Source organism: Phragmites australis, chromosome 8 (assembly GCF_958298935.1).
Source record: "Phragmites australis chromosome 8, lpPhrAust1.1, whole genome shotgun sequence".
Lineage (NCBI taxonomy): Eukaryota > Viridiplantae > Streptophyta > Magnoliopsida > Poales > Poaceae > Phragmites > Phragmites australis.
Genome location: NC_084928.1, coordinates 31209782 through 31224114, shown reverse-complemented (window position 1 = coordinate 31224114; position 14333 = coordinate 31209782). Strand labels below are relative to the sequence as shown.

The window sequence follows — 14333 nt, the reverse complement described above, 5'->3', positions numbered from 1 at the left end:
ATGGAAAAAAGGGTCTGGGTTACTACTCGATCCACTGTACGGACGCCCAACGACCTGACCGAATGCAAGGTCATGCGAGGCATCATCGACCAAGAGCTCAGAGAGCGCAAGTACAAGCACGGCGACGATGATAAGAATGGGGTAGCCCCCAACCAGTCAGCACTGGGGTACCTCAAGTGACGAAGAAATGAATCCTAAGATCGCTAAACTCATCTCAAGATTGGAGAAGGACCTCAAGAAGATAAACGCTAAGATTGATCATCCAATCTCCATAAAAAACTTAGTCAATACAATTGATCATATCAAGAAGGAGAATGAGATCAAGAAAAAGAGGGAGACAAGGGGAAGAGGCAAAGTATTTGCAAATATAGAAAGATGGGTGAGTGAAGATGATTATTCAAGCTCAAGTGATGAGAGCTTCACTATCCACTCCTCCAAGAAAAGCTCTTTCTCAAGGTCATCATCACGCAATTCGTCATAACACAAGTGTCTTATAGCCAAAGGTACGGAAAACAATGTAAGTGATGAGGAATCTGATGAGGATTCACCCTCTAAAGAAGAACTTCTTGAATTGATCAATGAGCAACAAATGGTCTTAAAGAAACAAGCTAAAGAACTTAAGAAATTCAATACCCTTAATAACATTCATGCTTCCTTTGTTTCTAATTATAAATATTATTCAGCAAACTCTAATTGCTAAACAAGGAGCATGAAGAGTTTAAGGCAAAACTTGAGGGTATTGAATCTAAACCTAAGTCTCTTTGAAGAAATCTACCTTTTTATTTGATTTTAATCATAAGGTAGATGCATCCACTTCGTGTAATGATTTGATTGATCTATCTAGATCACCCATTTGGTATGAGACATGTGTTAATAATATTATTGTAGAATCATGTAATGATCTCATTGCTCAAGAGAATGATGAGTTCAAATAAGAAGTGGATAAGCTCAAGAAGGACTTAGCAAGATTGAAGGGTAAAAATCATGTCCAACCTTCTCAAGATAACCGTGATAACATGGTGTACAAGCTTGTGGAGGAGTTCACCGTGACATATTTCAAGTGTCATAAAAAAGACCACAAGTCATTCACATGCAAGGAAGTCAAGAAGGAGACCAAGGAGAAGAAAAAGACGATAAACTTCTCAAACAAGACCTTCAACTTTTACACCAAGCCCAACTACAAGATCAAAATCAAGAACAACCACTACAAGGTCAAGAAGAAGAACAATGGTAAAGTGGTTGCACACATGGTTGGGAGAAAGGATTGGATGTGGAATCAACCCATTTGGGTGCTTAAGAAAATCGTCACCAACCTAAAAGGGCCCCAATCGGTCTGGATTCCAAAGAAGATTTGAAGTTCACGGGTCGGCTCGGGGAATTTAGAGACTTGACTCACAAGATGAAATGAAGGTTCAATCAAAGAAGTCAAGTGTACGAGATTGAGCGCATTAATGAAAACTTTGATCATCATATACTCAAATTTCACACCCAAAGGTAAAAGAGGTAATGGCAGCTAGATTTTTGTTCATGCATTGTATTTTGCATTAGTATATTTACCTTGTCTAGGATTGCATGTGCATATTTCATTTCCTTGCAATGCCTAATATAGATTTTTCATATGGTAGGTTACTTGTGTTTCTCTCTAACCCATGAGCAACCTATATGGTTTATTAGTTGTAGGTTTTATACGTGATATATTTTCTTCAAGTGGTATACTTTATGTGCCATGAGTCCAATATATAAGATAAATTCCGCATTGTCATTAATGACAAGTTCACGTCTCTCACAAGTTTTCGACACTTTTATGCGCACATTTAGGAGGAGCATACCCTATGAGTTATGATTTTGAGACTAGCATGTGTTGCAAGTAGTATGTTTTATAATCTCATGGAGTAATATATAAGTCCATAAAGATATGCAATGCTTAAAGGCTTCAATTAGTATTATTGTCAAATAATCTGTACATTTAAACTACCTACATATATAATATGACTTAAACTTCCTATCTTGATATATTTTTAGTATGCAAGTATTGTCACATACCTATAAGTGGGTCTAATCATATGCACAAATATAAGGGGACTTTAGACCATATTATATGAGTTTCATGAATTATGATCTATACTCATTTCTACAAGTGGTATCATCTTATTGGATCATGATTTATGAAGCTCGCTCCCATTTGCTCTAGCATTTTTCCTTGAAGTCAACATGTGTTTGTAGCTTTTTTGAAATTGTTTACAAATAGGGAGAATTTTAACGACCAAAGTAAGATAGCGTGCCTAGGGGAAGAACGAGTAAGAAAGCAAAATGCCTAAGGACAAATTGAAGGAGCTCTTGCATGGATCTATCAAGGGAGATAGTGCCAATAAGGGGAAAATTGTCTCCATGATAGCCACAACAAAAGGGGACAAAGTGAAGGTAAGAACAGGGTATGACAAAGATATGGTTTTTCCCTTATAATTGATATCATTTGTTGTTCTTACCATGCATCAAAGCAAGTAGGTAAGGTCTTGTGCCATTTACATTTGGCTTTCAATTGGTATATTTTAATATTTGCTTATTTCTTTGGTTGCGTTGTCATTAATCACAAAAAATAGGGAGATTGTAGTCAATATAGCCCTTTTAGAACATGTAATGTGATTTTGGTGATTAATGATAACATAGTCAATGTGACTAACATGCTTATCAAGTATATGCCTTAGTAGGTCTCATAGATGCAATACATGAAGAAGCTACCGATGCCGAACTCAAGAATGGTTGAATTGGACGAGTTCAGAGGAAAAATGACCTCATCGGATGGTCCGGTGCTCTGACTATTATACATGCCGGAGTATTTTTCAGCTCAGAGGAGAAAAGGGAGAAGAGTACACTAGATGGTCCGGTGCTCAGCAAGTGTGCGCACCGGAGCATTTTGTCTCAGAAAATGTTCTACAGTTCTACACACCGGATGGTCCGGTGCTAAGGAGAAGTGAACGCACCGGAGTGTTTTACAGGGGAAATGCAGTTCTCAGAAAAAGAAGGATGAACTCACCAGATAGTTTGGTTATCACTGAGATAGCCTCACCGGAGTATTTTCCAGGAGGAATATTCTGGTGCAGAAGATTTGTTCACACTGGATGGTTTGGTACTCAGAAAGAACATACACATCAGAGCATGTTCCAGGAGAAAATCACAATGTCTAGTTTGGCATGGGAACACATCAGATGGTATGTTGTTCTGAAGATTACACACACCGGACAGTGAACAGTAAGAAGTGGCTCGGTTAGGCTCAAGTCTATACACCGGTGATGGAGTTGAAGATTACACCGGAATATTCGGTGTTCGCAATGAGTTGGAGTGGGGTTCTAACGGCTAGTTTTCTATTGCTGTACACATTGGATGGTCCGGTGCTTGTGCTGCTATTGATGTCAGATCATCCATTATTCACAGTCTGTTTGAGCCGTTGGAGCAATAGCTAGTTTACGGGGTTGAGGCTATAAATACCCCCACTTAATCATTTGAGTGTGCTAGAGTCTAGAAAAGCTTATAGACACCTGAGAAGACATCCAAGCCACTAAAGTTCTTAAAGTGATCAACCAAGGCAATTAATTATATGATTAGTGAGTGATTAATACTAATAAGCCTAGAGAGAGTTGTTGCTAAGTGTTGCTGCCTAGATAGTAGATCAAGAAGTGATCCTATATTGTACCATGTGGTACGCGGGTACCTTAGGCTTTGGTGACTCAAGCTTGTTGACCCTCCGACTTGGTGTGAAGTGACGGTAAGACTCTTGTACAGGGACGCTGAGACTCTTACCTTAATGGCTTAAGCTCCGAAGTGAAGACGTCGGTAAGTGATTGGAATAGAGGCTTAGTGTGAGCCTTATCTTTGTGGCTTGGTGGCTCAAGAGCCGTGACCGGAAGAGCCTTGGTAGCCGGGAGCATATCTTTGGTGTAGCTCTAACATGGATTAGGAGTGTCGTTTATACCATCGATACCATGGGATAAAAATCCATTATGCAGAGTTTACTCTCTCTACATTGTTTATGTTTTCACATTTACTTTTTGCAATCTATTCTTGCATATTTACCTTCATAGAGTAGTTTACTAGGATTAACTATAGATTGCAAACCTTTTGAATGGTAGAGTAGGTAAAGTAAATGAACCTAGAGAACATTTAGATAGAAATTGATATAGGTTTATTCTGTAAAGTTTTTAGATACAAATAGTTTTAAGTATCATAATTCACTCCTCTTCTTAGGACATCATCGATCCTTACACACTACCGATCGACCAGCTTTAGGAGGGGCGAGAGGTGAGGAGCATGAAGAAGGGAGCAGGGAGGAGGGGGCGCCAATTGAAGGCTGGTGTCGGCCAACCAAGCAGGAAAGAAAGAAAACGAAGAAGGAGGAGGAGGAGGAGGAGGAGGGGGAGGGGGAAGAGGAAAGGGAAGGGAAGGAGGAAGAAGAAGAATGGGGTTTTTCATGAGTTTGTCGGTTTTCATCATTGATTCATGATCTCGCTCCAAAGGTAACATCTTCATAGTTCTTAGATGCTTGTGGTTAGTGGGGATTGATCTTTTCCATCGTTGGGTTAGTGTGTTGGTCGATCTAGTGCGTGCAAGTACTTAAATTGGAAATTGAGGTTTAATCGATGTCGAATGCAACCATAAGCTAAAAGTGAAAGTTGTAGGTCTAGTTGTTGCCTTTCTGATGGTGCTAGTCTTGTTCAATTTGGATGAGTGGTTTTTGAGCAATTTGATAAAATGATGACGTCGTCCGTCAAAAGTTAGTTTGCGTGGTGCTTTGTTTACCGGTCTTCAATATCCTTAGAGGAAGTTCTCATTTGGCGTCTTGCAAGCTAATTGGTAGATGTCTTTCCGTAGACCTTGGTTGTCGTGTTTACGGGGTTTTTGTGCGTAGGAGCGTGTCTCATTTTGTTTTTGATTGTTACGGTGTTTTAGTGCTAATTTATGCACTTGTTTAGGTGGTGCCACTTAGAGACGCAGTTAGTTCCCGCCTTCGTCATCGATGAAGGTAAGTGAATGCAGTGGATAGCTACGCTTTAACTTGTTATTTGGTCATCTCCATCTTTTAATTGCCGCACTCACTAATAATTTATTAAATAAAATGTGAAAGTGTTAGTTACTCTTCGCCTTCTAGAGATAGGATGTTTTCACTGATCATGAGGTAAGTGGAGTGGGATAAGTCTTCTTCGTTGCAGTTATTTATATTTCTTATATATGAAGCATGATATATATACCTATGCTGGAAATTATATCATTTGATTATGCTTGATCTTGTTGTTTTAGTATTTGCTTTTCCGAAGTTTATTTGAATCTTGAATTAAAAAGTGAAGGAGGCGAGATACGTCGTTTTGCAGTGGTCCTTTATCCTAGTATAAGTTGTGTTATTGGCTATGTATGAAGCATATCATAAGCATAGCATCTTGTATTGGAAGTTTTGTCGCCGTCTTATGGCCGCGACTGTACCGATACATCATCATACGTTGGCTGTGGAGGGGTAAGAGTGAGAAAGAGCATGTTATGTGTATACATATACATTCATATAGATGTCTTTACTTTATTCATTTCAACATCGTTCTTTTATTGCAAAGAAATCTTTAATACCATTTGGAATGAACTTAATTATGTTTTTCATATATGGTTAACTTGTTCAGCTTATTATCGTTATTAAAGATGAATATTTAACCAACTGTAGCTTAATAGCTTGTTAAAGCAAATCACTTATTGAGATTTTTAATCTCACCCTTGCTATCTTTCTATGTGCGCTGTGAGGTGATGGCGATCATACGGGATAGGTAGCTGCATGTCATTTGTACAATCACTTTCATCTTTTTGTTTATTTGTCGTGATATCTTTTTTGTGTTCTTTAGATGCTTTTATTGTATGTTTGATCTTTGTGGCTTCGATGATGATCAAGTTCCTCTTGCTAGGATATTTATTACTGCTAGTGATCGTGTTCTTTTTTCTAGGATGTTCATTACTGTTAGGGATCGTGTTCCACTTGCTAGGATATTCATTACTGTTAGAGATCATGTTCCTTTTGCTAGATATTCATTACTACTACTGTGATGTTATATATAGCTCTTTATACGATGAGTGGTCAGTTGTACTCCAGTTGTATGGGAGGTGTTGTCAATTTTTTTTAAAGGTTTAGCAGTTCTGTAAATTGTGTTTTTAGTAGCATTCCGAGCAAATGGGTCCCGGGGTGTTCCACGGCCTTACCGGCCGCCCCACCCTAACCCTTCACCCCCGATCCCCGCGTCCTTTCTTCCAAATTTTTATCTCCTCCGCTCGGAGCCTTTCCCTTGGATTTTTGTATGGAGCGGAGCCACGAGACCTCACCCTCCACAGGGCGCTTTCCCGGTTCGAAGTCAAGTCTGGTGTGCGTCCGAGCAAATGGGTCCCGGGGTGTTACACGGCCAGTAACGGCCGCCCCACCCTAGCCCTTCACTCCCGATCCCCGCGTCCTTTCTTCCAAATTTTTATCTGCTCAGCTCGGAGCCTTTCCCTTGGATTTTTGTATGGAGCGGAGCCACGAGACATCACCGTCCACAGGGCGCTTTCCCTGTTCGAAGTCAAGTCTGGTGTGCGCCCATATTTGCGGCTTTGCTCCATTTCCTTTTGATTGCGCCATCTCTCGTCCTAGTCTCTCAAATGCAGCTTTGCATGTGGTCATCAAGAAGATAGCTCGAGAGTGTCTTCTGGCAGGATACTGGAGTCCTGAACTTCTGATCTCACCGAGCAGATCAATTGGCTCGCAGTTGGTAAGTACTCTTTCACCGTTGACCCTATGTTCTAATTGAGCTGCAACATTGAATCGATGTTCATTGAATATCGAGGAATTCATTGCTAAAATGTGAAATTGCGTCTAAGTTCTCCTACTTAGGGGACGATTAGTTCTTACAGTTAGTTCGACCAAGTTTTGAAGAGCTCTGTGTTTTATTCCCCTTTTCTTGGTTTTATGAGCGACATACTAACGTATACCCTTTTTTCTTTCAATTCTTGGAGTCCTAAATTTATAATCGTTTTCTCGGAGCACCATGAAGCACAATCCGCCTTTTCGAAGTTGAAAGTTACTAATAGGACGTTTATCCAAAATTCGTAACACTAGATTTTGTGGCCTTTTTTATAAAGATTTCCTCTCTAGATGCCTTTATGAAGTTGCAACGTCGCATGTGCAATGCATATTTGGAACAACTGAACACAAAGTTAAGAGATCAGACATCAGAGGTGTTGATCCATTACAGTTGGTTTACAAATTTATACAAAAAGTTAGGCTAATGTACAGATTGGTAACTAGAGAGGCCCAGTGAAAAATCTTTAACTTTGCTTGTATTTGCCTAACTATGTATTGTCAGAAGTTGAAATCACCTGTAAGGTTTGTGGATACTCAAAGGAGGACTTTTACCCACTTTGTGAAATAGGGCATGAGAACCATCTTACTTTTTTTTTTTTTTTTTTGCGGGGAGAACCATCTTACTTAAATCAAATAAAGAAAGGTGGTTTTTCTTTGAAGCATCTAACTGATTTTTTTTTTCTAGAATACGTTGGAGAACTATGTATCATTGCATTAAAGAATTATTCAGGTTTGATAGAACGCTAGTCTGCTGGAATGCAACGCACTAATCAGAACAATTGAAATTCCTACATGAGGCTATAACAAATAGGAAACATAGTTCTTTGCCTATGTCTATTGTTTGCTCACATAAAAAAACCCTTTTGTTGCATTACTCACAGAGAGAAGTAATTGCAAACTGGTTGCTTGATCAGTAACGGTGGCTTGAAAATCTGAGTCTATCGCTCCTTGAGGAAACATTAGAACTTGGGATGTGCATATGGAAGATAGCCCCGTACTCTTGCTCTTGCAAACAAATTTCTGAAACACAAGTTATTTATTTGTTTGCTCACCATTTGAGCTCTGGCACTAATGGCCTCTGTCACTACAAATATTTAACTATGATATTGTGCAGGAATTTTACTTGATTACATGGCTATTGTATCGACAACCACTGCTGTAGGATGGGTTGTTTCACCTATTATTAACAGTATGGTTTCACTGGTGCAATCCTATATATCAAGTCAGTACAGCTGGAAGTCTGAGGTGGAGAATGACCTCAAGAATTTGACGGTTACTTTAGTGGAGATACTCCCGGTGGTTGGTGTAGCTGAAAGGCGAAAAGTAGTGGATAGAGATCAGATGGTATTGCTGCGCCAAATGAAAGAAGCAGTTTGTGATGCAGAAGATGTGTTAGATGAGTTTGACTATATGCTTCTAAGAGGAAAAAATGAGCATCAAGGCATGGTTAGGCGCATAGCCTCCTCGTCACTTTCTCTTGGTAAGCGATTAATTGGTGTTGATAAATTAAGATCGAAATTACAGAAGGTTATTGAAAGCATGACCAGAGTTAAAGATTGTGCTGTGAAGTTTGTGAGCGTTATGGGACTCGAGATCACTGACTCTAGTCAGTCTCATGAATGTGTTCCAGCAAGAGCCACCGGATCATTTCCGAATGAAGATACCATTTTAGGACGAGAAAAGGAGTTTGACGAATTGGTCAGTTGGTTGCTTAAGCAAAGCGATGTACCTTCGCCAGATAATGGTTTATCATTAATTACGGAGGTGCATCATGTTGCTGGTGTTGGAGGCACTGACAAGGCTGCAGTAGCTAAACTAATCTACAATGATAATAGAATAGCCTTGCATACTATTGTTGGTGGCGGAGGAATTGGCAAGACTACAGTAGCTCAACGCATCTACAATGATAAGAGAATAACAGAGACTTTTGATCTAAAGATGTGGGTTTGTGTTTCATATAACTTCGACAAGATTAATCTTCTTAAAGAGATCATAGCACACACAACTGGTGGTAAGAACATTGAATTGACCAATTTCAATTTCAATATGCTCCAAGAAGAACTTAAAAGGAGAATATCTGGCAAGAGATTTCTTTTAGTGTTGGATGACGTGTGGTACGATGAGAATTTTGGGGAACATAATAACAAACAGAGGTGGAGTGAATTGATGGCTCCCATGGAAAATGCACAAGAAGGAAGCAAAATACTAGTGACAACCCGGATGGAATTAGTAGCAAAAATGCTGGATTCCAGAAATCCTTTCTTCTTACAGGGCCTTGGACAAGATAAAAGCTGGTCGCTCTTCTCAAAATGTGCTGATATGTCGGACGATATTCATCCAGAACTACGAAGAATTGGAAGCCAAATTGTTCAGGGTCTTCATGGTTTGCCTCTAGCCATAAAAGTGATAGGAGGGCATTTAAAAAGCAAGAGCAGAGTTGCAGAATGGAACGAAGTTCTTCAGAACAATACCTTCGATCAAAATGACATTTCGAAGATATCGCGCTTAAGCTATGATGGTTTACCTGAACACCTCAAGCGTTGCTTTGCTTATTGCAGTTTATTCCCCAAAGGTTATCACATTGATCCGAATAGGTTGATACATATGTGGATAGCTCAGGGTTTTGTCGACATCGGAGGAAGTGCAAAGACGTCTTTGGAGGATCGTGGAAGAAGTTACTTCAATGATTTGCTAACTAGATCATTTTTCCAAATGCTTAGGCATGGCAACCAAACATTCTATGTTATGCATGATATAATGTGTGACCTTGCACTTAATGTTTCTGAGGGTGAGTGCTTTAGGTTTGGGCGAGAGGATATGGAGGAGATACCTCTCTACACAAGGCATCTGTCTGTTTATAGTGAAAACCTGGGAAATCTTGTGAATTGTGATTTAACGAAATTGCGTTCACTGATAGTTCTGAGCAAGTCTTGGTTTTGCTCCAAGGTCTGTCTGAATCATGATATACTTCGCAAGCTCAAGAGTGTGCGGGTGCTTGACATAAGTGGTTGCTGTTTTGAAAAATTACCTGATGCTGTCAATCGGCTGATTCACCTGCGGTACCTAGGAATAAGCCGGACTTATTACCCGCTGCCACAAGAGATGACTATGTATCATTTGCAGGCCTTGTTTGTGCAATATCATTCATGTTGTTCCTTGAGGGAATATGGTAACCCTTTAAAGGGGAGAGTAAAGAATGTTGCAGGCCATTTCCATCTTCCAGAAAGCATCAATAAACTTATTAATTTGACCCATGTTCATGTAGAGAAGGCATATGTGCTTATGTTATCCAGCACACACATACTTCCGTCTGTTGAGTGTGCTGGAGAATTCCATGTTGACGAGGAGGAAGGAAGTTTAGTTGGTCTGAAAGACCTCAAGAAGCTCCGAGGACAGCTCACCATTATGTCTCTGGACAAAGTGAAAAACAAAGTGGAAGCTTCTAAGGCCCATCTACACCTTAAGGAGCACATAACCAAGTTGGAGCTACAATGGGGATCATCTAAGTGTGCTAGTTCTACCAAGCGGGGTTTTGAGGTGCTTGATGCCCTAAAACCACACCCTGATCTTGAGGAGCTAACTATAAGTGGATATCCTGGTGCTAGGTCTCCTTCTTGGCTGGAATCTTGTTGGCTGAGTAGAGTGCAATTGATTTGCTTACGTGATTGTGGAAGATTGGAGGTACTTCCACCTTTAGGGAATCTGCCGTTACTCAAAACTCTTGAAGTACGGAGAATGGAAAAGCTAAAAACACTTGGTCGAGAGTTCTTTGGCTATGCTGGATTTCCTTCTTTAGAGAGTTTGCTGCTGGAACTCTTACCGAAGTTGGAATGGTGTCTTGTAGACAATGATCAAGTGTTTCATAATCTGAGACACCTTTCAGTCGCTGGCTGTCCAGAGTTAAGAGCATATCCCACCTATCCTCGTACACTTGAACATATAGCTATATTAGACAAGGAGAGGATTCAAGTTAAGGCTTATATGGATAGCGTTGTACTATCCAGATCATTTTGTTGCTTGGTTTCAAGCTTCTTTCATGTCTTGCATGCTCATCACCTAGAATTTGTTGAAAATATGGAGATCTTTGTTAACTGTGTGGTACCGGAAAGCATGTCCAAGACAGTGTTTGGCAATCTGAAATCTCTCAAAAAGTTGAAAATATATGGTATAGATCTGGCCAATACTCTCTCAGTAGTTGCTACTTTGTGGGATGAGAATGGGTGTACTATGCTTCCATCATCACTTGGACGCCTTGAGTTACAGCGGTGCTACCTTCAACCATCATCTTTGTCCAAGTTCTCGTCACTTGATACTCTACACCTGATAGAATGTGACACACTTGAGATGCCCTGTCTACCGTTAAGCCTGCGCCAGTTAAGAATGCTGAAACAGTTGGAGATTCATGGATGTGATTGGATCACATCTTTCGAGGGAGCAGAAGCATTGGTTTCCCTGGAAGAAATGAAGATAGATCAATGTAATGACTTGGAATATGTACCAGCTGTAAGTGACATGCCGTCTCTTCAGAAATTGCATCTGAGTCGTTGCCCTCAAGTGATGCGTTTGTCCATGGCTGGCCACCAGACAGCATTGAAAGAACTGGTCATAGCATTTTGCGATGCACTATCATCACTGGGAGAGTTGCGTGGCCTTGTTTCCCTTACCAAGCTGGAGGTTGTGGAATGCTCTGACTTTGTATTGCTGCCTGAAATGGATTCCCTTTATTCACTCAGGATTCTGGTCATAAATCGTTGCCCTAGGCTGAGGTCACTGCCAAGGAGTGGTTTTCCTGTATCACTTAAAGCTTTCTTCTTGAATGGATGCCATCCAGCGTTGGGGGAGCAATTTCAGCGGAAGGAAGGTCCTGACTGGAACAAGGTTGCTGCGCTTCCGGGATACATGTGCTGTACCGACATATCTTCTGAACAATGGCACTTACAATGGAAATGGAGTAAGCCCTCCCCCCCCCCCCCCTCCCCCAGCCTTGCTTCTGTGGTAACTCTGAATTCAGTATGTTTCCTGTGGAGAATAGCCATCTTATTTTCCCTTAAGCTTACTTCCTTCAATAGTGGTGCACTGTGTAGACCTTCGATAGGAGTTGTGTTTATTTTCACTTTCTGTGGCGTATCCTAATACACCATCATTCTTGCAAACTTCTGGTTGATTTGGGCGTGGATGTCTTTTTTTTTTTGGTGTGTGTCTGTATCTTTGTATCTTGCAGGCAAATTTCAATGTAGCAATTTAACAGCTTTTTCTGTGAATTTTATTACTTTTCAAGCATATCAGATTCTCTAAGAAAAATTAGAAAAACCTTTTCCCGAATTCCTAGAAAAACAGAAGCACTTGACTTAGGAAGTGTACAAACTCCAAGGGCCTGAAGTAATTGTTTTCAATTCAACATGGTTCATTTGATTTATATGATTTTTTCTAGAATTGTTGGAGTTGATTTGGTGTTTTCTAAAAGTAATTCTTTATCCTGGAATTATTTGAATTCGCAAATCAGTGCAACTCCTCTTTTCTTCTTGGGCCGAATCTTTCTTGTAGCCCATCCCCTTCCCTTCCTCTTTCCATCCTGCACCCATTTCTCTCTCCCATCTCATGTATCAACGAACAGTAATCCTCCCCCTTTCCTTTTTTTCCACTTCTGAATTTCATCTTCCAAAAGCCCATTCCAGTGATATTTTTTTAATTTATTAATTTGTATTTATTTGATACTACATATAGGCACGGATGTTTATGTCCATTTATTTATGTTTATTTGTATTTTACATGTAGATTCCGATGTTTCAGAGAGCGCCAACGGCGTCAGCTTCGCTCAAGACACCGATTTATATTATTCTGAGTGAGGCAAGTAACCTCTTTTTAGACCATATTTAGTCGTTGACTGTGTTGTTTTCACTCCACTATTATGCACACTTAGTTTAATAAAACGAGTCATTGAAATGCTTGATGTTTAGTTATTCCTATTCCATTTAAAACTAGGTGAGTCGAACCATTTTAGTGAAGAAAATGCTTTTGTGAAGGAACTGCCACTGAAGTCAGTGTGTATATGCTGTGTTATGATGCAAATAATTCTTAAGACTGTCGATTACATCTGGAACAGGTGCTCTCATACTATGCAAGAGATCTTTGCGCGTGGCTGGTGACCAAGAGCAAGATCAGAACTATGGTTAACCTGAAGAGGAAGAGTGCGTGCAAGATGAAATTCTCCACATCCTGTAGTGAAGAAGCGGAAAGATCGGACCGCCTGTTTTGCCGGTGCCCGTAAGATGTTCTGGAGCTGTATGGCGGTCAAGAGACAAAAGTGTTATCCAAAGAGACGAACAGCGATCGGTGGTGGAACCATCACAGGTGGTGTGGGAATGTCCAGCACCAACAGGAAGGATTGACTCTTTGGGAACACGGTGCAAGAGGTGGAGCTGCCAGGGACGGTTCTGGATTGATAAACTGAATCTGTTTCCGGACAGGCAGCTGCAGCTCCAGTGGGCAAATTCTTAAAGCAATCCGAATATTTATTTATTTTTCTTAATGACGTAAACCGGTTTGATTGTAAAACTGGACATGTTAATGGCTTTCTGCTGTATGAGCTTTGCCATCAGGTACGTACGTGTATATGTGTACAGCATATTGGATCTTTTAGAGGACTGCAACTTTCATAGGTACTCCATATGTTATCTCTCGATGGCTTGAGTCCGTACAGTAATGTCAGCATGCCTGTTGCTCACCCGACAACACAAGACGGTGCCGTTGACGAAGCTGAGCATCCACGCCAAGAACGGCCAGGCGGCCAATGTGAGAATGAGTGGGTCTGAATGGTTGTGTAACGTGTGCCTGGACTTAGCCTGTGAGCGGGTGTTCCAGTCTATTTGAGCACGTGGTTGGCTCCTGAGGAGAACAAACAAGCTGTAAGATATTACCTGACTCCTTTCCTCCTTTGCAAGAAGAACTCGCCATCACCATGTTTGGGCGGATCGGCTAACCCAACCTCCTCTCTAGCATCTATTCTCTGCTGTTCTTCCTTTCCCCTCTACCGTGTGCTAACAACTTGGTATCAGAGAAACCGATCTCGTTCTGCGTTGGAGTCCCACAATCATTTCACAAGGTTTCAACGGAAGCTTGGTGCCATGGATTCCAACATGAAGCTTCTTCTCGATGAGACGAAGAACATGAAGCAAGCGCTTGAGAAGCAGCTGTCAGAGTCCGATTTGAAGCATGAAGATCGCATCAAGCAATTGGGCGAACATCTGGTGTCCATCTGTCTCTGGAAGCCTCAGATGGAAGCTGCCGTCAATGATCTGAAGCAGGAGATTGGAGTGATCCGCAAGCATCTCGATCGGATGCTGCTAGAGCACGACTCCCCTTCGTCGGGGCTGCTCGCACCTTTGGAGGCGGTTGTGGCGACAACACCTGCCGAGTTCAAGGCTATCGGCCCAAGTGGGCACCACTGTGATGCACACCAACGGGAGCGTGG

The 14333-nt window shown here is 41.0% G+C and overlaps 1 protein-coding gene across 1 annotated transcript; it reads left to right on the top strand.

Annotated features, from left to right (window-relative positions):
- LOC133927735 (putative disease resistance protein At3g14460) lies at nucleotides 1-13542 on the top strand. The gene is made up of 5 exons (XM_062374145.1): nucleotides 1-167; nucleotides 4968-5017; nucleotides 7977-11813; nucleotides 12638-12709; nucleotides 12966-13542. The coding sequence occupies exons 1-4, from the start codon at nucleotides 1-3 to the stop codon at nucleotides 12706-12708; spliced, it is 4125 nt and encodes a 1374-aa protein (XP_062230129.1). The 3' UTR covers nucleotide 12709; nucleotides 12966-13542.
- Nucleotides 13543-14333: the final 791 nt, after the last annotated feature.

Bases quoted from the DNA above. Each gene is read 5' to 3' on its own strand.
- LOC133927735 (XM_062374145.1), top strand. From the start codon at position 1: ATGGAAAAAAGGGTCTGGGTTACTACTCGATCCACTGTACGGACGCCC. The intron at 168-4,967 runs GTACCTCAAGTG...GCACTTGTTTAG, and splicing joins CCCAACCAGTCAGCACTGGG to GTGGTGCCACTTAGAGACGC. The intron at 11,814-12,637 runs GTAAGCCCTCCC...TTTTACATGTAG, and splicing joins GCACTTACAATGGAAATGGA to ATTCCGATGTTTCAGAGAGC.